Below are 22,590 nucleotides of genomic sequence, written 5' to 3' on the forward strand. Positions count from 1 at the left end.
GATATCTGGGAGGATTCAAGGATGGACAGTAACGAGATTCAAGGAAGATGTGAGCTGGGGATCACATTAGACTGTTTTATTCTTGATTTTTTCCCTCTCTTTAATGACTAGAATCCAAGATCTGCTCCAGAAGCATCTTTTCTATCTGTTGATAGAATGACCTTGTTTTGGGGTAGACACTTCCACTACCCCAGAGGCAAGTTTACTAACAACAAGTGGGGCCAATATTACAATTCCAAATAGATTTCCTCTCTCAACACTGGACCTTCCAAACCATGCAGGCAAGAGAAAAAGGACTGGCAGAGGTACTTAGTGAAGGTGCAGCTAAATAACTATTGCAAACAAAATGAATTATTTTAAAGACAGAGGAATAGATGAGGGAGAGGAGCAAACAAAGAAATAAAAACCTTACTACTAGAGTATGAAACTACACCAAAGAGAATCCAGCTCAAAACTTCCAGGTAGGGGGCGCCTGGGTGGCTCAGTGGGTTAAGCCGCTGCCTTCGGCTCAGGTCGTGGTCTCAGGGTCCTGGGATCGAGCCCCGCATCAGGCTCTCTGCTCAGAGGGGAGCCTGCTTCCTCCTCTCTCTCTGCGCTGCTTGTGATCTCTCTCTGTCAAATAAATAAATAAAAATCTAAAAAAAAAAAAAAAAAAAAAAAAAAAAAAATCCTTCCAGGTAGTAAATTAGCTGGTTTTCTAAGCCACCTTTTTTTGGCTACTAATTCCCAGCCCAAGGCTCACAGTGAGGTAAGTGTCTCGGTCCACTTGGTAGAGGTACAGGTCCTTTACAAGATGAACCAACAGGGAGCCCCAGGGGAGGAACTCTCAATACACAAGGGATAAGTCACTCCCAACTAGAATAACTCTTGCCCAGGAAAGGCCACAAACTATGTATTAGGAAGAGAGTAAGAGCCCATTCAGCAAAAATTGGGTGCCTGCACTCAACCATTCTTAGCAAGCTCACATTATTCAAACTTTACTTATTTACTGTCTCCTAAACACCATGCCCTGTGTGGTTGGCTCTAAGTATTCAACTGTGACAAGACATGGTCCTCAGATGCTCAAAGCTCACCATCAACTGTGGAGGCATTTTGTTCATTCACTTAAAAAACATCTGGCTCCTAAACTATGGAAAGAGCCTAGATGTCCATCAACAGATGAATGGATAAAGAAGATATGGTATATATATATATATACAATGGAATATTATGCAGCCATCAAAAAGATCGTGCCATTTGCAATGACACAAATGGAACTAGAGGGTATTATGCTACGTGAAATAAGTCAGTCAGAGAAAGACAACTATCATATGATCTCTCTGATATAAGGAACTTGAGAAACAAGACAGAGGATCATAGGAGAAGGGAAGAAAAAATAAAACAAGATGAAACCAGAGAGGGAGACAAACCATAAGAGACTCTTAATCTCAGGAAACAAACTGAGGGTTGCTGGGGGTTGGAGGGGGAAGGAGAGGGTGGCTGGGTGATGGACAGACATTGGGGAGGGTATGTGCTATGGTAAGTGTTGTGAATTGTGTAAGACTGATGAATCACAGACCTGTACCCCTGGGGAAAATACTACGTTGTAAGTTAATGAAAAAAAGTCTGGCTCCTACTGTGTACCAGATGTTTAGGATGTGGTAGTAAACAAATCCAACACCTCTGTCTTCACGGAGCTTACAGTCTAGTGAGGAGAGAAAGATAAAGAACACATCGACAACCAACAACAGGATTTTTAGAGAGGGATAAATGTTATTAAAAAATACATGGCGGGGATCTATGGCGAGAGTCATCAGAGGAGGCCTCTCAGAGGAGACACCTGAGCTGTAAACTGCAGGATGAGGAACGCCTGGGTGGCTCAGTCAATTAAGCCTCTGCCTTCAGCTCAGGTGATGATCGCAAGGTCCTGGGATCGTGCCCCGCATTGGGCTCCCTGCTCCACGAGGAGTCTGCTTCTCCCTCTGCCCCTCCCCCTGCTTGTGTGTGCTTTCTCTTTCCATCTCTCTCTCTGACAAATAAATAAAATCTCTTAAAAATTTTAAATTTAAAAACAAAAACCCTGCAGCATGAGAAGCAGCTGATATACCAGACTCCAGAGCATGGGCACAGCAGACCCCAGGAAACCGACAAGAACACAGAGGGATAGTGACCACACTCAAAAGCAGCACTGGGTACTTGGCAAACGTGGAGAAGGGACACCTGACCCAGTCCGAGGGTCTCACCCAGCCTAGCTGGCCCTTGGACAGCAATGATTTGTAGAGCAGGGGAGGTGCTGCAAGGTGCTACAGACAGGAAGCTCCACCCACGGGTTTCGAGGAATTCAGTCTCACATGTGAACTAGTTGGACAGGGCTATTTGGCATGCACAAGAAGCATGGCTTCTCTAGAAAGTTGGCAGAGGTACTGAAGCTGAACGCCAGATGGTGAAAATTCCTGTCTTATTCTCCCCTCCACCATCACTTCTTCCAAATGTCTTCTACACTCCTGTAAAGGCTCAAGGAGGTTGGCAGACCTTGCCTGGGAGGAATGGCTAGGGAAGGACAAACTAGTCCAGCATGGGGCAAGGTATCAAGAAGCCAAGTTCCACCCATATCCTGGGTGATCTGGGGCAAGTTCCTTCCCCTTTCTCAACCTCAGTGTTTACCATCTGCAAAATGAAAGATCAGAGGTGTGGGGATGAGCCCAAGGGCCTACATGTCTAAAAGCTCCCCTGCACGATTCTGATGCATGCTGAAGTCTGAGAACTAATAAGCTCCGATTCCACCTCTTCTTTCCTCAGAGCGGGCAAGGGGTTGCACGCCAGGCTGGTTGCATCAAGTCCTCCATGGTGCAAAACATAGTCTCTGACACAAAGAAGCTCCTCCCAGTTCATGTCATGGCATCCGGCTTCCTCCCTCCCCTCACGCCACCCCCCAAAACATTCCCTCAGCGGGGCTGTGGGCCCGTAACTGTGGGTCACTGTTTGCCCCTCACCGTACCTGTGAACATCGCACAAAAGTAGGGGCTGCAGGCTGCCAGGACCACACGGTGGGCTTCTATCTCGACATCTTCCGCCACAATCATCACGTCACACAACAGCTGTTTACTGTAAAACACCAGCGAGGGGACAGCATGGGTCACAGCACCAACGCCCAACCCCAGCCACACAAGGGCATTTTTTTCCCTTCCACCCAGATTCCACACTGCCACCATACAAGGCTGTCAGGGACATTTGCCATACTGAGTTAGGCAGCGGGATAAGCTCATTGACTTTCCAAGTCCCTGATGAGCCTGGCGTTCATGCTTTCCTAAGGCACACAGAGAGATCCAACTATCCAGGAGCTGCCACTTCAAGTCTCCTTCCTTTGTCTGCACATCTCTGATTCTCAACTCTATCTGCTCTGAGACCCTGGGACAGCAGCTCAGAGAGCAATGGGGAAAGTCTGGGGCTATGAGTTGGGTGACTGGCTGAATGCCAAGGAGCATGAGCGTGCCGCTGAGGTGTGCCACCAGCAAGAACATTATCAACCCCCCAAGGGATCCAATACCCATGAAATACTTGTAAGAGGCCAGCCGGGTCTGGAGGCCTCAAGTACTCATCTTCCCACCCAGATTTAACATTATCACCAAGAAGGTTACTCCTGAACAGCTTAAATACCCTGGATTACTCCTGAAACTCCAATCTCTGCAATTAATAAGGCTACTGTAACTACCTTTTTACTTGTCATCTCCACTACACTGTGCGCTCTGAAAGGGACTTGTTTACTGTTAGATCCTAGACACCTGGGTGCAAGCCCAGCATACAGAGAGCCCTAAATTTTTGATAAATAAATGAATAAATGAATAAACTTTAAAAAGGGATCAATCTACACTCATAGACAGAATGGATATCAGACAACTTTGAAGGATTGAAAGGGTGCCACAAGACCATTTCGACCCAAGAATTTTTCTTCCACCAGCCTTCCAAGAGTTAACATTAGGTTCTGTGTGCTAGGCACTGTACTAAGCACTTTCTTATACCTAATATTTCATTTATTCCTCTCTAAAACCCCATGAGGTAGCATTATTATTATGTTCCATATTTCAAAAAAGGAAACTGTGGCCCAGAGAAGTAATTTTCTCAAGGTCATACAAAAAGGGAGTAGTGGAAACAAGATTCAAATGCAGGTAGCTAAACCCCAGATCCCATGTTCCTAACATCTATGGTAACCTGGTTACCACTAATCCTTCCTTCAGAGTGAAGCACTAAATGGGGGAGGGAAGACAGGACAAACACATGTCAGCTGCAATCTAGTGGCAGTGGTTACCTAGGGCGCTACTGGACTCAGAAGTCTGAGTCATGGCCGGGTTCCATGTGACAGCGATGAAATGACTATAATGAGCCTGCCAGGACCAAATGATGGAAAAGAAGCTACCTATTTGTCATCCCTGTGTCGCATATTAAGCGTTTGCCAACTATTCAGACGTTAGCCCAAGATTGCTTATCATAGAATCATAAGGCTTGAAAAGGCTAGAGCTGTAAATGCCAGATCATCTATGAAGTTCAGAGAGGTGGCCCAAAGCCACAGAAGGCTGAGTTCTGCATCTAGTTCTGACTCTGGATATACTACCATAGTGACTCATGACGGGCTGATACTTTGAAAGGGAAATATAATTAGGCCCCATAGGGAAAGGTGAATAGAATAAAGTCCCCAGGAGAGGGTTTCTGGGAAAGGTGAGATCTCTGGGAAGCAAGAGGCAAAACCTGGGGATGAGACTTCACCCCACAGTGGACAGCAGACCCTACATACAAACTTTATCAGAATAAACCCGCTCAACTGGGAAGAGAACCGGCTCTGCCCCTAACCTGAGAACTTGGACAAACAATCTCACCACGGTATTCTATCTTTCTTGAAGGGATATCCGCCATGGGTACCAAATCAATTGCAAATGCTACCTGAGAATAGGCTAGTTTTTAATCTGGCCTATATTTATTGTATAAAATGCATTCCCAACATTTGCACTTAACTTTCATTAAAGATTCTAGGGAGACAATGGAGTGCTCTTATCACTATTTAAAAGTACAAGTAACTTGTCAACTATACTTCAATTAAAAAAAAAAAAAAAAAAAAACGACTAACCCCCCCGCCCAAAAAAAGTACAACTTGTTGTTGTTGTTCTTGTAATCAGTATTTTAATAAGGAAAAGTAAAACAGATGGGTCAGAAATGCTGAGCAAAAGCTGAGCTGGGTGCTGAAAAGGGAAATGTTGGAGTGGCATGTCTTGCACAAAGCCAGAGGAGCTGACAGTTCATGACCAAATGGGAAAGAGACAAGAAGGAATGAGGAATAAAGATGGAGACTCCAGTTAAGCAGATGAATGAGAACGGTTCTGTGGGACTGGAAGTGTATCTGAAGGTGAGAAAAAAATGCAACCTAGCAAAGTGACCAAGACAAACTCACCAGAAACTCAATGTAGGCTTTGCCTGCGAATGGTGAAGCCCGTCTGCACACTGAAGTGTAACCAGTCTGTACGGAAAAGAGAAGCCGCAGCTCCGAAGCACTGCATGGCTCAGAAGCATTTCTAATTCCGTTGACTGGAAGCCCTATAGGATTTTTTTTTTTTTTTCTGAGCTGTCACACCCTACTCCAAAGGACAATCTCAAGAAACAAAAAGTAGGGCTATACACTTTGGGATAGCTGTTAGGAAGGAAGCTCAGGCCCTGGAATCCAAGTGACCAGGGTTCATGTCCGCTGGGTATCAGAATTCAGATGTGTTGTAAACAAGATAATGAATAGTGCTAATAGTAAACATTCAGTAAACGTTAACATTTCTTTCTCTTTTTTTCCCCACAAAACACTCCATTTAAGGTTAAATTAGAGCTGCATACTAGACATCTAAGTGGGGTTTATCAAATACGGAAATGGATACATGAGTCTTAATTTCAAAGGTGGGAGATGGTTAAGAGTTCAGAAGGAAGAGAAAGAACCAGCTAAAGAAATGAGAAAGTAACCACTGAGACAGGAGGGAAACCAAAAAATTATGGTGTCCATTAAGTCAAGTGAAGAGACGGCTACAAAAAAGCAAGGAATAATCAACTATACCAAATACTGCTGGTAAATAAGAGAAGATTAGGGTGGCAAGCCAGGGCAATGAAGCAACAAAATGAAATAGAACATGAAAATGAAAAACATATAAATTTAAAAGGAAGAAATAAAACTATCTCTACTCATAGATGACATGATTTCATATACAGAAAATCATATAGGGGGTGCCTGGGTGGCTCAGTGGTTTAAAGCCTCTGCCTTCGGCTCAGGTCATGATCTCAGGGTCCTGGGATCGAGTCCCGCATCAGGCTCTCTGCTCAGCGGGGAGTCTGCTTCCTCCTCTCTCTGCCTGCCTCTCTGCCTACTTGTGATCTGTCTCTGTCAAAGAAATAAATAAAATTTAAAAAAAAAATCATATAGGGAATCCACCAAAAAAAATTAATACAAATGAGTTTAAGAAGGTTGCACAATATCAATATACAAAATCAACTGTATTTCCATACACATGCAATGAACAAAAAATGATATTAAGAAAAATTCCATTTATAATAGCATCAAATAGAATAAATACTTAAGAATAAACTTAAGGAGGGCAAAACCTATTCTCTAAAATTACTGAACACAGTTGAAAGAAATTAAAGAAGAGGGCAACCCTCTCGGGTCCCCTCCCTCTCTGGGAGCTTTGTACTATCACTCAATAAACTTCACTTTGCTGCCCATCAAAAAATTTTTTTAAAAAAGAAAGAGTGAAAGAAATTAAAGAAGACTTAGACCTCCAGTGTTCATGGATTGAAACACTTAAAATTGTTAAGATGGCAATACTCCCCCAAATTGTTCTACAGATTCAACACAATTTCTATCAAACTCCCAGCTGGCTTCTTTGCAGAAATTGACAAGTTGACCCTAAAACTTATGTGGAAATGCAAGAGATCTGGAATAGCCAAACAATCTTGAAAAAGAACAGAGGTGAAAGACTCATGTTTCCCAATTTCAAAACTTACTACAAAGCTAAAAATAGTATGTAATAATAGAAGGATAAATATAAAGATCAATAGAATAGAATTGAGAATCCAGAAATAAACCCTCATATTTACAGTCAATTCATTTTTAAAATATTTTATCATTTATTTTTTAAATGTTTATTATTGATGTATAACAGATATACAATGTCGTATTAGTCTCAGGAATACAACAGAGTGATTCAACAATTCTACACATTACACAGTGCTCGCCATGGTAACTGTAGCTACCATCTATCACCATACCACGTTATTATATTACTGACCGTATTCCCTATGCTGTACCTTCCATCTCCATGACTTCTGTACTTCAGAAATGGAAGTCTGTACCTCTTAATTCCCTTCACCTATTTTGTCCATTCCCCACTCCCCTCTACTCTGGTAACCACCAGTTTATTCCCTGTATTTACAAGCCTGTGTCTGTTTGGGTTTTTTTTTTTTTTAATTCGTGTTTCTTTTAGATTCCACATATAAGTAAAATTATATGGTATGTGGCTTTCTCTGTCTGACTCATTTCCCTTGGCATAATACCTTCTAGTTTTATCCATGTTGTCACAAATGGCATCTCTTTTTTATGGCTGAGTAATGTTCTAGTCTATATACATATACATAATGGAATGCACACACGTGCGTGCGCGCACACACGCATACACACACAAGACTTCTTCATCCATTCATCTATCAATCGACACTTAAGTTGTTTCCATATCTTGGTTATTATAAATAATGTTGGAATAAGCACAGGGGTGTATATATCTTTGCAAATTAAGTGTTTTCATTTTCTATAGGTAAATACCCAGTAGTGGAATTCCTGGATTATATGGTATTTCTATTTTTTTTTTTAAGATTTTATTTATCTATGTGACAGACAGAGATCAGAAGTAGGCAGAGAGGCAGGCAGAGAGAGAGGAGGAAGCAGGCTCCCCATGGAGCAGAGATCCCAGGACCCTGGGATCTTGACCCGAGCTGAAGAAAGAGGCTTTAACCCACTGAGCCACCCAGGCACCCCTGGTATTTCTATTTTTAATGTTTTGAGAAACATCCACACTGGTTTCCACAGTAGCTGCACTAATTTCTATTCTCACCATTGGTGCACGAGGGTTCCTTTTCTCTATATCCTCACCAACATTTGATATTTCTTCTCTTTTTGGTACTAGCCATTCTGACTGCTATAAGGTGGTATCTCATTGCGGTTTTGATTTGTGCTTCCTGAAGATTAGTGATGTTGAGCATCCTTTCATGTGTCTATTGGCCTTATGTATGTCTTCCTTGGAAAATATATATTCAGATCTTCTCTCCCTTTTTAATCAGATCATTTGTTCTTATGGTGTTGGTATTTTTTTAATTCTAATACTTTATTTGTTAGAGAGAGAGCACAAGCAGGGGGAGTGGCAGGCAAAGCAGGCAGAGCAGGTAGAGGGAGAAGCAGGCTCCCCAACTGAGCAAGGAGCCCAGCACAGGACTTGATCCCAGGACCATCAGGACCTGAGCTGAAGGTAGATACTTAACTGAGTGAGTGACCCAGGCATCCCGTTCTTCTTGTGTTAAGCTGTAGAAGTTCTCTATGTCTTTTGGATATAAACCTCTTATCAGGTTTATCATGTGCAAGTATCTTCTCCCACTCTAGGGTGCCTTTTCATTTTGTTGGTGATTTCCATTGCTGCCCAAAACTGTCAGTGGATTTTTTTTTAATTATTTATTTTTGAGAGAGAGAGCGAGTGAGCGAGAGCATAAGATCATCAACAGGGGAGGAGAAGGGGCAGAGGGAGAGGGAAAGTCAGACTCCCCACTGAGAGGGAGCCCAACTCAGACTCAATCCCTGGACCCTGAGATCATGACCCGAGCCAAAAGGCAAACGCTTAACTGCCTGAGCCACCCAGGCTCCCCCAATCAATGGATTTTTGACAAGGGTGCCAAGACTATTCAATTCGGAAAAAAACAGTCTTTCAACAAATGGTCCTGGGACAACTGGATATCATACACACAAAAATAGGACCCCTACTTCACATGATATACAAATACTAACTCAGAATAGATCAAAGACCTAAATATAAGAGCTAAAACTATAAAACCCTTAGAAGAAAACAGGGGTAGAGCTTCATGACTTCTGATTAGACAATGGTTTTTTACACAGGACACCAAAACCACAAACAACAAAAGAAAAAAACAGACACCAAGCACTTGGTGCTTCCAAAGACACCATCAGGGTATCAAAAAAGTGAAAAGGCAACCCAAAGAACAAAAGAAAAACATTGCATATCATATATCTGATAAGATGCTTATATCTGGACTGTCTAAAGACTTGCACCCTTTTAACTCAAAAATGGACATATAACCCAATTTAAAAATGGGCAAAGGATCCAAGTAGGCATTTCTCCCAATAAAATATAGAAATGGCCAATGAGCATACAAAAAGATGCTCAACACCATTAATGATCATAGAAAAATACAAATTTAAAACCACAATGAGATACTACCTCAGACACTAGGATGGCTATAATCAAAAACACAAAAAATAACAAGTGTTTTTGGCAAGGATATGAAGAAACTGAAACCTTCATACACTGCTGGCAGAAATGTAAATTGGTGCAGTGCTTTGGGAAAATAGTCTGGCAGTTCCTCCAAAAGTTAAACATGTAGTTGTCATATGACCCAGCCACCAAAAGGTATATCACCAAGAGAAATGAAAACAGGCATCCACACAAAAATGTGTATGTGAATGTTCACAGAAGCATTACCCATAACAGCCAGATGGCTGGCCTCAAATGTGATATACCCAGAGAGTGTAACATTATGCAGCAATAAAAAGAAATGAAATATTGAGACATGATAAAACATGGATAAGCCTTAAAAACATTATCCTGAGAAGTAAGTCATAAAACTTTTTCACAGTAGGTTTGCCACCAGAACACAGGTGTCATGAAAACCACCACTAAACCTAAACCAAAATGGGAAAGGAAAAGACTCCCACCAACATCACTGTCACTGGACACACAGTCGAGCTAACCTACCACTACCGGTCATCTGATGTACAGATGTGGTGGAATTGACAAAACAACTATCAAAACACTTGAGAAGGAGGCTGCAAGACAGGAAAGGGCTCCTTCAAGTATGCCTGGGTCTTGGAAAAATGGAAAGCTAAACATGAACATGGTATCACCAATGGTATCTCCCTGCAGAAATTAGAGACCACCAAGTATTATGTGACCATCAATGATGCCCCAGGCCACAGAGACTTTATGAAAAACATGATTAGAGGTGTATTTCAGGCTGACTGCTCTCCTGATTGTTGCTATTGCTGGTGGTGAATTTGAAGCAGGTTTCTCCAAGAATGGGCAGACCCATGAGCATGCCCTTCTTCTGGCTTACACACTACGTGTAGAAGAACTAATTGCTGGTGTTAACAAAATGGATTCCATTGAGCCACCCTACCATCAGATGAGATATGAGGAAATCATTAGTGAAGCCAGCGCCTACAGTAAGAAAACTGGCTACAACCCCAACACAGTAGTAGCATTTGTGCCAGTTTCTGGTTGGCATGGTGACAATATGCTGGAGCCAAGAGCTAACCTGCCTTGGTTCAAAGGATGGAAAGTAACCAGGAAAGATGGGAATGCCAGTAGAACCACATTGCTTGAAGCTCTGGATTGCATTCTGCCACCAACACATCCAACTGACAAGCCCTTGCATCTGCCTCTCTGGGACATCTACAAAATTGGTGGTATTGGTACTGTTTCTGTGGAATGAGTGGAGACTGGTGTTCTTAAACCTGGCATGGTGGTCACCTTAGCTCCAGTCAATGTTACAAATGAAGTAACATCTGTTGAAAAGCACCATGAAGCTCTGAGTGAGGCTCTTCCTGGGGACAATGTGGGTTTCAACATCAAGAATATATCTTTCAAAGATGTTCATCATGGCAATATGGCTGGTGACAGCAAAAATCACCTACCCATGGAAGCAGCTGGCCTCACAGCTCAGGTGATTATCCTGAACCATTCAGCCTAAATCAGTGTTGGATACATATCGGTGTGGGATTGTCACAAAGCTCACACTGCTCACAAGTTTGCTGAGCTGAAGAAATAGACCATCGCTCTGGAAAAAAAGCTAGAAGATGGTCCAAAGTACTTGAAATCTGGTGATGCTACCATCATTGATATGGTTCCTGGCAAGCCTATGTGTGTTGAGACCTTCTTTGACTATCCTCCTCTGGACTATCGTGCTGTTTGTGCATGAGACAGAGTTCCTGTGGGTGTCATCAAGGCAGTGGACAAGAATGCAGCTAGAGCTAGCAAGGTCACCACATCTGCCCAGAAAGCTCAGAAGGCTAGGTAAATATTATCCCCAGTACTTGCCAGGCCAGTCTTAATCAGTGGTGGGAGAACAGCCTCAGACTGTTGTGGTGTATCAACTGGACCTTTAAGTACGTGTGATAACAATGCATCATAAAACCTTCAGAAGGAAAGGAGAATATTCTGTGGACCATTTATAGCGTGTGTGTGTGTGTGTGTGTGGCAGTTTTAAGTTATACGCAACTAATGAATCATTCAACACTACAACAAAAACTTAGAATGTACTATATGCTGGCTAACTGAACATAATAAAAAAATTAAGTTAATAGTTTTTAAAATCAGTACTTTTTAATGGAAACAGCCTGACCAAGAATCTGTCACAGAATTTTGAGAACCATCAAAAAAAATTTGAATGGGGAAAAAGAAGAAAGAAAGAAAGATCACAAAAAAACATATTACATCATTCTAAAATAAGCAAATCTGTAGAGACAGAATGTAGATTAATGGTGGGGGAATAGGGAGAGTAGTGGGATTACTGCTAAAATATATAGGATTTTTGGAGGGGGGAGGGAATGATGAAAATATTCTAAAATCCACTGTGAATTGCACAATTCTGTAAATACACTAAAAGCCATTAAGTTGATACTATAAATGGGTTATATTATATGGCATATGAATTACATATTAATAAAGCCATTACCAAAAAAAAAAAACAAAAAGCAATGTGCTAAGATGGTTCATTACTAATAATACAGGCACAGCGGCAGACCATCTTTAAAAAAAAAAAAAAAAAAGGATGAGGGCAGAGAATTGTTTGTGATGGTTAAAACTGTCAAAATGGGATAGAAGAGATTGTCTCCCCTTTTCAGGGTTTTATTCCAAAAAGAACCACATCCCCACTTGCTGGCTGGATGGCAAATCAGGAACCAAAGTCCATTAGGACACTGTTGCCCAGAGGCAGCTATTGGTCTGACGAGAGCTGAGCGATAAAATGCAAAAGGAAGAGGAAGACTAGGTGGTTACCATGCCAACAGCCCATTCTCTACCACGGCAGTAAAAAGAATAGGAAACTCGTGAATTGTGTGATTCATAAATTGCATAGAACATGTGTGCGTGAACTAAAATAGCTTAAAATTACAGGAGGAAGATGTGAAAACAGTGCAAGAAATAACCCCCAGTCCCTGGAATATCATGGAACATTCCATTAGCTCAGTCCCTGGACAGCAAGATGCTTTACCAGACCTTCATTCAAACAAAGTATGCCTCCCTCCAGGTCACATTAAGCTCACCCAGATCAATGAAGTATCTTTTCAGGCTCCCTTTCTCTCCCTCACCCACCCATTCCACTCTAGTTTTAAAAAACTAGCCATATCTTTAATGCTTTAGAAATTAAAAGAATTTAAAGCTATGAAGTACCTTAGAACTTCATAAAATCTTTAAACACCACTAGAATGCAAGCTTCATTGAGAACAAAACTTTCACTGTCTAATCTACTGCCACCTTCATGCAACTGAGCCCAGCACTTACTTAGTACATGATCGTCATCAGAATAATAGCTAACAGTTACAGAACGTTCTCTACACGCCAGGGCTTCGTGACAATATCTAAGGAATTGGTATTACGATTACGAGACTAATCAGAAGTCAGCATCTCTACTTCTAAGGAATTAATTCCATAGAAATAACTGTGAACATGCACCAGTATTTACAACAGTAATATATGTGCCATCAGTGTTCTAAGCACTTGACTTACTAATCCTCTTAACAAGCCAGCAACCCTGGAACTATTATTAGCTTCATTTTATGGTTGACAAAAGTGAGGTCAGGGACATTAATTAACTTGTACAGGGTCACAGAACTGGATTGCTGGAGCCAAGATCTGAAACCAGACTGCCTGCCTCCAGGGTCTATGCTTGTGACCACTATGCTATATTGCTCCCAACATAATTCCTATAGGTGCTATTTACATGAGGGACTGGAATACCTAGACATCTACCAACAAGGAACTGTTTTTCAAAAATTAACCAAAAATATAGAAAATCATTCATCCACTTAAAATAAGAGTGTAGAGGGGTGCCTGAGTGGCTCAGTGGGTTAAAGCCTCTGCCTTCAGCTCAGGTCATGATCCCAAGGGTCCTGGCTCAAGCCCCACATCACGCTCTCTGCTCAGCGGGGAGCCTGCTTCCTCCTCTCTCTCTGCCTGCCTCTCTGCCTACTTGTGATCTCTGAGTGTCAAATAAATAAATAAAATCTTTAAAAAAAATAAAAAAAAATAACTGTAGAATAGTCAGTGACATAAAAAACTTGTTCAATATCGGGGTGCCTTGCTGGCTCAGTTGGTAGCACATGTGACTCTTAATCACAGGGTTGTGAGTTGGAGCCCCACATGTGGCAAAGAATTTACTGAAAATAAGTAAAAAGAAATTTAAGGAAAAAAACAACTTGTTCAATATAGGGTTAAGAGAAAAAATTCTGGTCATCTGGTTTTAAAGGAAAAATACTCTTCCAAGTGTTAACAATGGTAACCACTGGGTATTAAAATTGTAGATGATTGTTTGTTTGATCATCCGTATTTTCTAAATGTTCTACAATATATTCCTTTTCCCAAAAAAAGAAAACAGAAAAATGGAAATTTTTTAAATTAAAAGAAAAATAAAAGGGAAATATATGTCTAAACCTGTATTAGAGATTTCCTGGCAAAACATATACAGATTGTGCTCCATTTGCCCAAAAAAAAAAAAAAAGGAAAAAGGGGAGATCAAGATTGTAATGGTTGTCAAATTTTAGTTGACATATGTGTGTGGGTTTATTTCTGGGCTCTCAATTATGTTCCTGGATCGATGTTTGTACCATACTGTTTTGATTGCTACGCTCTGTGATATAGTTTGAAATCAGAAAATGTGGTATCTCCAGCTTTGCTCTGCCTTCACAAGACTGATTTGGCTATTCAGGGTCATCTCTGGTTCTATACAGTTTTAGAATTTTTTTCTATTTCTGCAAAAAAACGGCATTTGAATTTTGATAAAGGTTGCATCTATAGATGACTTTGGGTATTATGAACGTTTTAACAATATTCATTCTTCCAATCCATAAAAGTGTAATATTATCCAATTCTTTTTGTCTTCTTCAATATCTTTCAACAATGTCTAATAGTTATCAGTGTACAGATCTCTCACCTCCTCAGTTAAATTCCTGAGTATGTTACTGTTTTTGATGCTACTGTCAGTGGAACTGTTTTCTTTCTTTTTCAGATTGCTCATTGTTCATATATAGAAATGCAGGTGATTTTTATATGTTGATTTTGTATCCTACAGCTTTATCAAATTTGTTTATCAGTTCTAAGAGTTTTATGGTGGCATCTTTAGGGTTCTTTATAAATAGGATCCTGTTATCTGCAGAGACAATCTTATTCTTCCTTTTGATATGAATGACTTTTCTTTTTCTTGCTCTGTGTAGGACTTCCAGCCCTTATTCAACAGGAACGATGAGAGTAAGCAACCTTGCCTTGTTCCTGACCTCCAAAGGAAAGTTTTCAACCTTTTACCATTGAGTATGATGACAACTACAGCTTTGTCATACATGACCTTTATTATGTTAAAGTATGTTCCTTCTCTATCCAATTTGTTGGAAGATTTCATCATAAAAGGGTACTGAATTTTGTCAAACACTTTCTGCATCTATCGAGAGGATCATATGGTTTTTAGCCTTCACTCTATTAACATGGTATATCACATTAATTGATTTGCATATGTTGAACCGTCCTTTGACCATGGAGATATAACCTCCTCGACCACAGCATATTATCTTTTTAATGTACTGTTGAATCCAGTTTCCTAGTACTTTGTTGAGAATTTTTACATCAACGTCCATCAGGAACACTGAGCTGTAGTTTTCTCATCTTGTAGTGCCCTTATCGAGGAGTTTTGGTATCAGGGTAATGCTGGCCTTGTTAAAATGAGTTTGAGAGTGTTCCCTTCTCTTCAGGTTTTTGGAAAAATTGGGAAGGACTAGCATTAATTCTTCTTTGACTCTCTGATAGAATTCACCAGTGAAACCATCTGGTCATGGGCTTTTTTTTTTTTCTTCTTTCTTTCTTTTTTTTTTTTCTTTCTTTCTTTTTTTTTTTTTTTACTAGAAGATTTTTATTACTGATTCAATCTCCTTAATCATTACTGGTCTGTTCAGATTTTCTTATTTCTTAATGATTCAGTCTTGGCAGGCTCTACATGTCAAGGATATTATCCATTTCCTCTAGATTATCCAATCTGTTGACATACAATTACATACAATTGACATACAAATGGCATCTTATGATCATTTGTATTTCCATGGTATCAACTGTAATGTCTCCTCTTTCGAGTCTTCCCTGTTTTCCTTGGTTAGTCTAGCTAAAGTTATACTTAATTTTTCAAAAAACCAATTCTTACTTTCATTGATTTTGTTTCTATTGTCTTTCCAGTCTCATTTCATTCACCTCTGCTCTATTCTTCAACAGTTCCTTCCTTTTGATAACTTTGGGCTTAAGTTGTTCTTCTTTTTCTAGTTCCTTGAAATGTCAATTTAGGTTGTTTATGTGGAGACCTGGAGTCTCAAATCAGGCAAAAAACACAAGCCATACTGAAGGAAACTAAATGAGGAATATCACTAGTATCTATGGAACACAACACAAATTCTTCAATGACCAGACAACTGTACCCATAAGCATGAATATAAGCATGGACGCTGTCCATTGCTTCAGACAACTACAGATAGAGCTTCCAGGAAATCTGGCAGGAGGCCTAATAAAAACTGAGCAGTAGTGCATAAGACAAATTTAATTTAACTTGGTTTTTAATGCCAAAGACTGGGCCCTGCAGAAAGGGGAAATGAGAAAACAAATATAGAACCAGATAGAATTTTTGTTTAAAAGTAGTTCAACCCCCTACTCAACAAACACATTTTTAGCTCTATGACCTTTTACCTATGCCATTTTCTCTACCTGGAAGACTTCCTCCTAATCCCACCACTTGTCATTTCTTTAACTCTCACTTGTCTTTCATGAATTAGCTCAAACATCATCCCCTTAAGAAAGTGTTCTCCAGGGCGCCTGGGTGGCTCAGTGGGTTAAGCTGCTGCCTTCGGCTCAGGTCATGATCTCAGGGTGCTGGGATCGAGTCCCGCATCGGGCTCTCTGCTCAGCAGGGAGCCTGCTTCCTCCTCTCTCTCTGCCTGCCTCTCTACTTGTGATCTCTCTCTGTCAAATAAATAAATAAAATCTTTAAAAAAAAAAAAAAGTGTTCTCCAAAGCTGCAGTGTGACACACTTGCTTTCACAGTAGTCTTTCAGAAACAATTATTGCACATCTGTCATCTGACAGGCACCTGATGCACTTCCCCTTTATAACACCTATTTTGTACTATAAGAGGATTATTTTCATTGAACTATTTACATTTTTTACTCATATCCATCCCAGAACCTCATCAGTGCCTCTGGGCATCCTTAGTAAATGCCTTGAGGCTCCCACGAAGTATCAGGTGCTAGAGATCAGAGTGATTCAGAAGTTGCCCCTGCCCTCAGGGAGCTCATAAACAAGAGAGAAAAGAGGAGATTTACAATTATAGCTCACAATAGGGTGAAAAACGCTGTAAATAATACCATGGGCAAAGGAAGCTTCTGGGTTCTCTGGTGAGGAGGAGATTGGGTATACAGCCTTTGTACAGAAAAACTTGTTCAGTGTCCTGAATCTGCCTTGCAACAAGCTCACCAAATGTACTTACGGCCTTATAAATAGCCTGCACACCACTTACCATTAGCTCATGGAGGATGAGTCCATTTGCATTACATTTCTTTCTCTGCAGAGTTAAACTGCATTGAAGAAGCTAGGTATTCATCCACTTACAGAGCTGTTGTAACAAGCTAAGTTCAGACCAAGGAATGAGAGAAGGAGGCCAAAAGAAAATGTGTAGCATCCACAATCTTTCATCTGCAACTACGTATCAGTATTGCAATCATTCTATTATTGGTCTCTAAGCAGCTGGTTCGGTTGGAAACCAAGTTTATGCAGAGCTGCTACAACCATAAAAAAAAAATATTCCCCTGTGATTAAGGAGTAAAATGAAAGGTGTTAAATAAATACAAAGAAAAGACAGCGCTTTCTGAAAGCCATTCTGTCTTGCCTGGAGTGTAAAGCGGAAGCCAAGTGACTGAGAGTAGGTGGGGAAGAGTGAGAATTCACGAGATGGTGGTGTCCTAACTTCTGCTCTCAGTCCCTGATGACGCTCACCCAATAAGCTCTTTCCAAAATGGCACAGGCAAAAGAGGAAAAGTACCTCCGCAGTTCATTCATAACCTTGAACGCCTTCCCCATGTGGGCAGAGTTGACAGTGATCGTCCTCTGGTTCTTCTCATCACCCCCGGCCTGAACCGGGGACTGGGAGCTCAGCTTGATGCTGTGAACAGGAAGGGAGTGGGAGGGTGAAGAAAAGATCACATGTTGGTAAACCCATTCACCCAGCTGCCACAACTCAGTGCAACTGCCCACCCACCAGAAGCATCTTTGTCAGCTTGTTTTCTTCATCACAGACTCAGCAGGGGAAGAAATGCCCTGGTCAGCCATTTCTGCAGGATCTTCCAATACAACGTAGGTTCCTCTGGTGGAAGCCAAGTCCTTAGTCAGCTTCTACCAGCACTTTTGTGACTTTATGGGCAGACCTTAACCTCCACCCACCACGCACTAAAGGGGTGGGGACATGGGAGGAAAGTAAGTGCTATACCACTCACTTCACAGGGAAATTTGTTCATTCAACAAACATTTAAAGGAGACTACCATGTGCCAGGCACTGTATTTAAATTTAAGGGAAACACAACAACAAACAAGGTATAGACAGCTGCTCTTGCAAAGCTTAGAGCTCAGTGTAGGAGGAAGCCTAGTAAATACCTAAACATTTTATATTGATTTTTTAAATTTAAATTCAATTAATTAACATATACTGTATTATTCATTTCAGCGATACAGGTCTGTGATTCATCAGTCTTATATAACCTAAACATCCTATCTTAAGTATGATGATTGGACAGGAAGTAGAGAAGCACAGAGGACAGGTAACTACTCCAGTGCTAGCAGGATGAGGGGAAACTTGCCAGAAGCTAAGTGAGAGCAGAAATCTCAAGGAAGAGCAAAAATAAGATGGTTAAAAAGGAGGATGGAGAGCATCCTGGCAGAGGAAAGAGGAGATACACAGAGACCTGAAGAAAGAGAGTCAAGGGAGTTCAGTAAAACCAGTAGTATCTCAAAAGCAAAGGTTAGAAGATGGAGTAGTCCTCTAAGTGTCATATTAGCAAAGGTAAGGGGTTTGGATTTCTGAGCAGCTTCTGAGACAATGAGAAGCCATCAAAAGGAGAGAGAAGTGGGAGAGGAAGCAGGTGAACACATTTGTGCTTGAGAAAGACCATACACTGGCTGTGGTAAGGAGCATGAAGGCTTCTGGAAAACCATAATCCCATGGAATGACAAGGGACTGTCACTGTTATGAAAAGAAGGTTTAGCTGTAGTTGGTGCAGCCACTTTGGAGAACAGTGTGGAGATTCCTCAAGAAATTAAAAATAGAGCTTCCCTATGACCCTGCAATTGCACTACTGGGTATTTACCCCAAAGATACAGATGTAGCGAAAAGAAGGGCCATCTGTACCCCAATGTTTATAGCAGCAATGGCCACGGTCGCCAAACTGTGGAAAGAACCAAGATGCCCTTCAACGGATGAATGGATAAGGAAGATGTGGTCCATATACACTATGGAGTATTATGCCTCCATCAGAAAGGATGAATACCCAACTTTTGTAGCAACATGGATGGGACTGGAAGAGATTATGCTGAGTGAAATAAGTCAAGCAGAGAGTGTCAATTATCATATGGTTTCACTTATTTGTGGAGCATAACAAATAGCATGGAGGACAAGGGGAGTTAGAGAGGAGAAGGGAGTTGGGGGAAATTGGAAGGGGAGGTGAACCATGAGAGACTATGGACTCTGAAAAACAATCTGAGGGTTTTGAAGCGGCAAGGGGTGGGAGGTTGGGGGAACCAGGTGGTGGGTATTAGAGAGGGCACGGATTGCATGGAGCACTGGGTGTGGTGCAAAAACAATGAATACTGTTATGCTGAAAATTAATTAATTAATTAATTTTTTAAAAAGAAGGTTTAGCTGTGTGGGCGAAGTGAGCAGGTGGGGACTAACGAGTCATTCATAACCTCAAAGTCCTCTGTACTGAAGACAAAACACTCAAATCCCTATGGGATGCCAACTAGATGCCCAAATACTCCTGAGCAGTAAGTCTCAGCTTTATGGGAGGTGGGGTGGGGTGTAAAAAATTAGCTAAAAAAAGTACTTTAAAAAAAAAATTAGCACAAAAAAGAGAGGACTTCTTTCCGCCTAAACTAATGAAACTTTTCAGCTCCAAGATCAAGTCCAGGACCTTGGAGATGTGTCTGTTCTAAGAGGAAAACAGAACCTTCTCCACTTGCATAGATTTAGGGACTCACAGTTCACTCAAACTCTAGTTTAAAGATACTTTGCTTTGCCTTTGCCTGGTGTGCCTCCTTCTAGGCGACCACCTAGACTTGTAAACTCGCTCAAGAAAGGGGCTTCTGTGGTTAAGAGAATGTTCCAAAGACCTGGTAATCTCTACAGATCTTACAGTGAAATCTGTAACTATTAGAACATTCAAATATAACCAGCAGGGACGCCTGGATGGCTCAGTCAGTTAAGTGACTGCCTTTGGCTCAAGTCATGATCCCAAGGTCCTGAGATCAAGTCCTGTATCGGGCTCCCTCCTCAGCAGACAGCCTGCTTCTCCCTCTGCCTGTTGATCCCCCTACTTATGCTCTTTCTCTTTCTGTCTCTCTCTCTCTCTGACAAAAAAAAAAAAAAAAAAAAAAAAAATATTTAACAACAAAAAAAACAAAAATCAAATACAACCAGCATGCAAGACCTACAGTCTGTCTGACCATGACAGACTCCTCCTTTGGCTTCCTTCCCCCACTTCAGTTCAGCATGCAAATGTAAGGCCACAGTCATCTGAACTTTGGGACTATTCAAATTCTGGGGGCAAGGAAGTTACCTGAGCACAGGAAGATAAATAGCAAGACATGCACAAAGGCAGATGATTAGAATGATATCCTTAAGGAGGTTAAAAAAAAAAAATGATCTCAAAAACATTAGAAGATATGATCAAGGTGAAGGAGCACTCGGTAAGGTAAAATATTTCATATGAGAAATTTTACAAGCATTATTTCTTTTATAGTCAGTGCCTTTCAAAACAAGGGAACATATGGGGAGGAGGAATAGAAAAAAACAAGAGGGAGGAAATCAAGTCATAGAAGACTCTTAGAGAACAAATTGAGGATTGACAGAGGGAGGTAGGCAGAGAATGGGCTAGATGGGAGATGGGCATTAAGAAGGGCACTTGTTGTGATGAGCACTGGGTGTGTATGTAAGGGATGAACCACTGAATTCTACTCCTGAAACCAATATTGTACTATCCGTTCTCTACCTAGAATCTAAATTAAAAAAAAAAAAAAAAGGCAGTGTCTTTCCTTATGTCAAGGCCAAAAAGATATTTTCTATTTCCTACTAAAAGTTTAACATTTTTGTTTTTGATTAATGGCTGTTATTTTATCTGATGTTGATTTTTATGTCACCATGTGAAATACAGTTCTAATTTTTTCCCATACGTTCCACTTACGGAATACTTACTTTTCCCACTTACCTGTAATGCCACCTTAGGTCACATGTCAAAGTTCCAAATACAGGGATCTATTTCCAGACTCTCTAAGTTATTTCATTTGGTCAGTTTATCTGTCTACATTATTTCTGTAACTTCATTATAAGGCTCGATACCTGACAGGGCAAGTCCTCAATCCTATTATTATGCTTCAAATGTTTCCTTACTATTCCAGTTTCTTTACTCTTTCATCCAAATGTTAGTATCAGTTTGTTAAGTTCTATGAACGACTCATAGGATATTGATGGAAACCACACTGAATTTATAGATCAATTAGGACAGAACTGATACTTTCTGATAATATGTCTTCCAATCATGAACATGTACTATCTCTCTCCATTTATTTAATCTTCTTTAATGTCAAACCTTTATATTTTTCTATGACGACCTTACACATTTTTTATTAAAGTTATTAAGTACTCTAAGATTTTTGTTGTTTTTTTAACAATAGCAATGGTGCTTTTTTGAACTGTATTTTCTGTTACAGTTTATAAAATGCAATTGATTTTTGCAAATTACTATCCAGCTGCCTTACCAAATATTCTTATTTCTTTATTTGTCTTTAGAGTCAATAAAGTATTCTATGTAAGCAATCCTATTAACCTGCATATATAGAGGGGGTTTTTTTCCCCTCCTTTCCAATGTTTAGGCCTCTAATTTTTTTTTAAGAAATTTTGCGCTGCTAGGATGGACACACAATGTTGAACAGAAAGTGTGCTAACAAATACTCTTATCATCTTCCTGATTTTACAGATGATGTTTCTAATGTTTCTCCATTGTGCATGTTTGTTGTAGGATTTTTACAGATGACCTTAATCAAATTAAGAAAATTCCTTGTATTTTACTGCTTTTAATCATAAAGTTATACTGAATTTTATCAAATATTTCTGTGAATCTAATGACCTGATCACATGGATTTTTCCCTTTAGTCTTTTTTTTTTTTTAAGAGTTTACTTATTTTTCAGAGAGAGGGAGAGGAAACGCTCAAGCAGGAGGAGCAGCAGGCAGATGGAGAAGCAGGCTCCCCACTGAGCAAGGAACCCAATGTGGAACTCAATCCCAGGACCCTGGGATCACAACCTGAGCTGAAGACAAACACTTAACTGACTGGGCCATCCAGTCATCCTTTCCACTTTAATCTTTTAATGGGATAAATGATACTAATATATTTTCTAAAACTAAACCATACTTGTATTCCTGGGATAAATCTAGAAATTGCAAAAAGACTTCACAAATATTCATTATAAATGCTGTCTTCAAATTGTAAAGCGACTTAAAAGCCAACAGAAAAAATATGTAATTTGGTACTGATTAAAGAATGACTGAAGGTTTCTGACGAGGAACTAATCTGAGTTCCTAAAAGCCCAGTGGACAGACATTATTAGTTCTATTTCACATATATGGAATAGGGCCATCTTGGAAGCACTGACAACAAACTCCAGCCTGACCAGTGAACAGGAAGGCTTTCTCTTCCTGTTGCATTGCTCTTTGCACTTTCTGGCCTGTCAAAATGGTCTAATAAT

At 40.5% G+C, this 22,590-nt stretch overlaps 1 protein-coding gene across 6 annotated transcripts in view; it reads right to left on the reverse strand.

Moving 5' to 3' along the window:
* The window catches only part of KLHL3 (kelch like family member 3), a 234,885-nt gene that overhangs the window by 78,291 nt on the left and 134,004 nt on the right, over positions 1-22,590 (reverse strand). For 4 of the 6 annotated variants that reach the window (XM_032837740.1, XM_032837737.1, XM_032837739.1 and 1 more), the window contains 2 exons: positions 17,620-17,739; positions 2,978-3,084 (listed from right to left, as the gene is read on the reverse strand). In XM_032837740.1, coding sequence (XP_032693631.1) covers positions 2,978-3,084; positions 17,620-17,739 — 227 coding nt within the window. Of the gene's footprint in view, positions 1-2,977; positions 3,085-17,619; positions 17,740-17,835; positions 17,868-22,590 lie in introns of those variants that run through there. The other 2 variants (XM_032837736.1, XM_032837738.1) reach the window with 2 other exon arrangements.

This window comes from Lontra canadensis, unplaced genomic scaffold (genome assembly GCF_010015895.1).
Source record: "Lontra canadensis isolate GAN:19392208 unplaced genomic scaffold, GSC_riverotter_1.0 scaffold99, whole genome shotgun sequence".
Classification (NCBI taxonomy): domain Eukaryota; kingdom Metazoa; phylum Chordata; class Mammalia; order Carnivora; family Mustelidae; genus Lontra; species Lontra canadensis.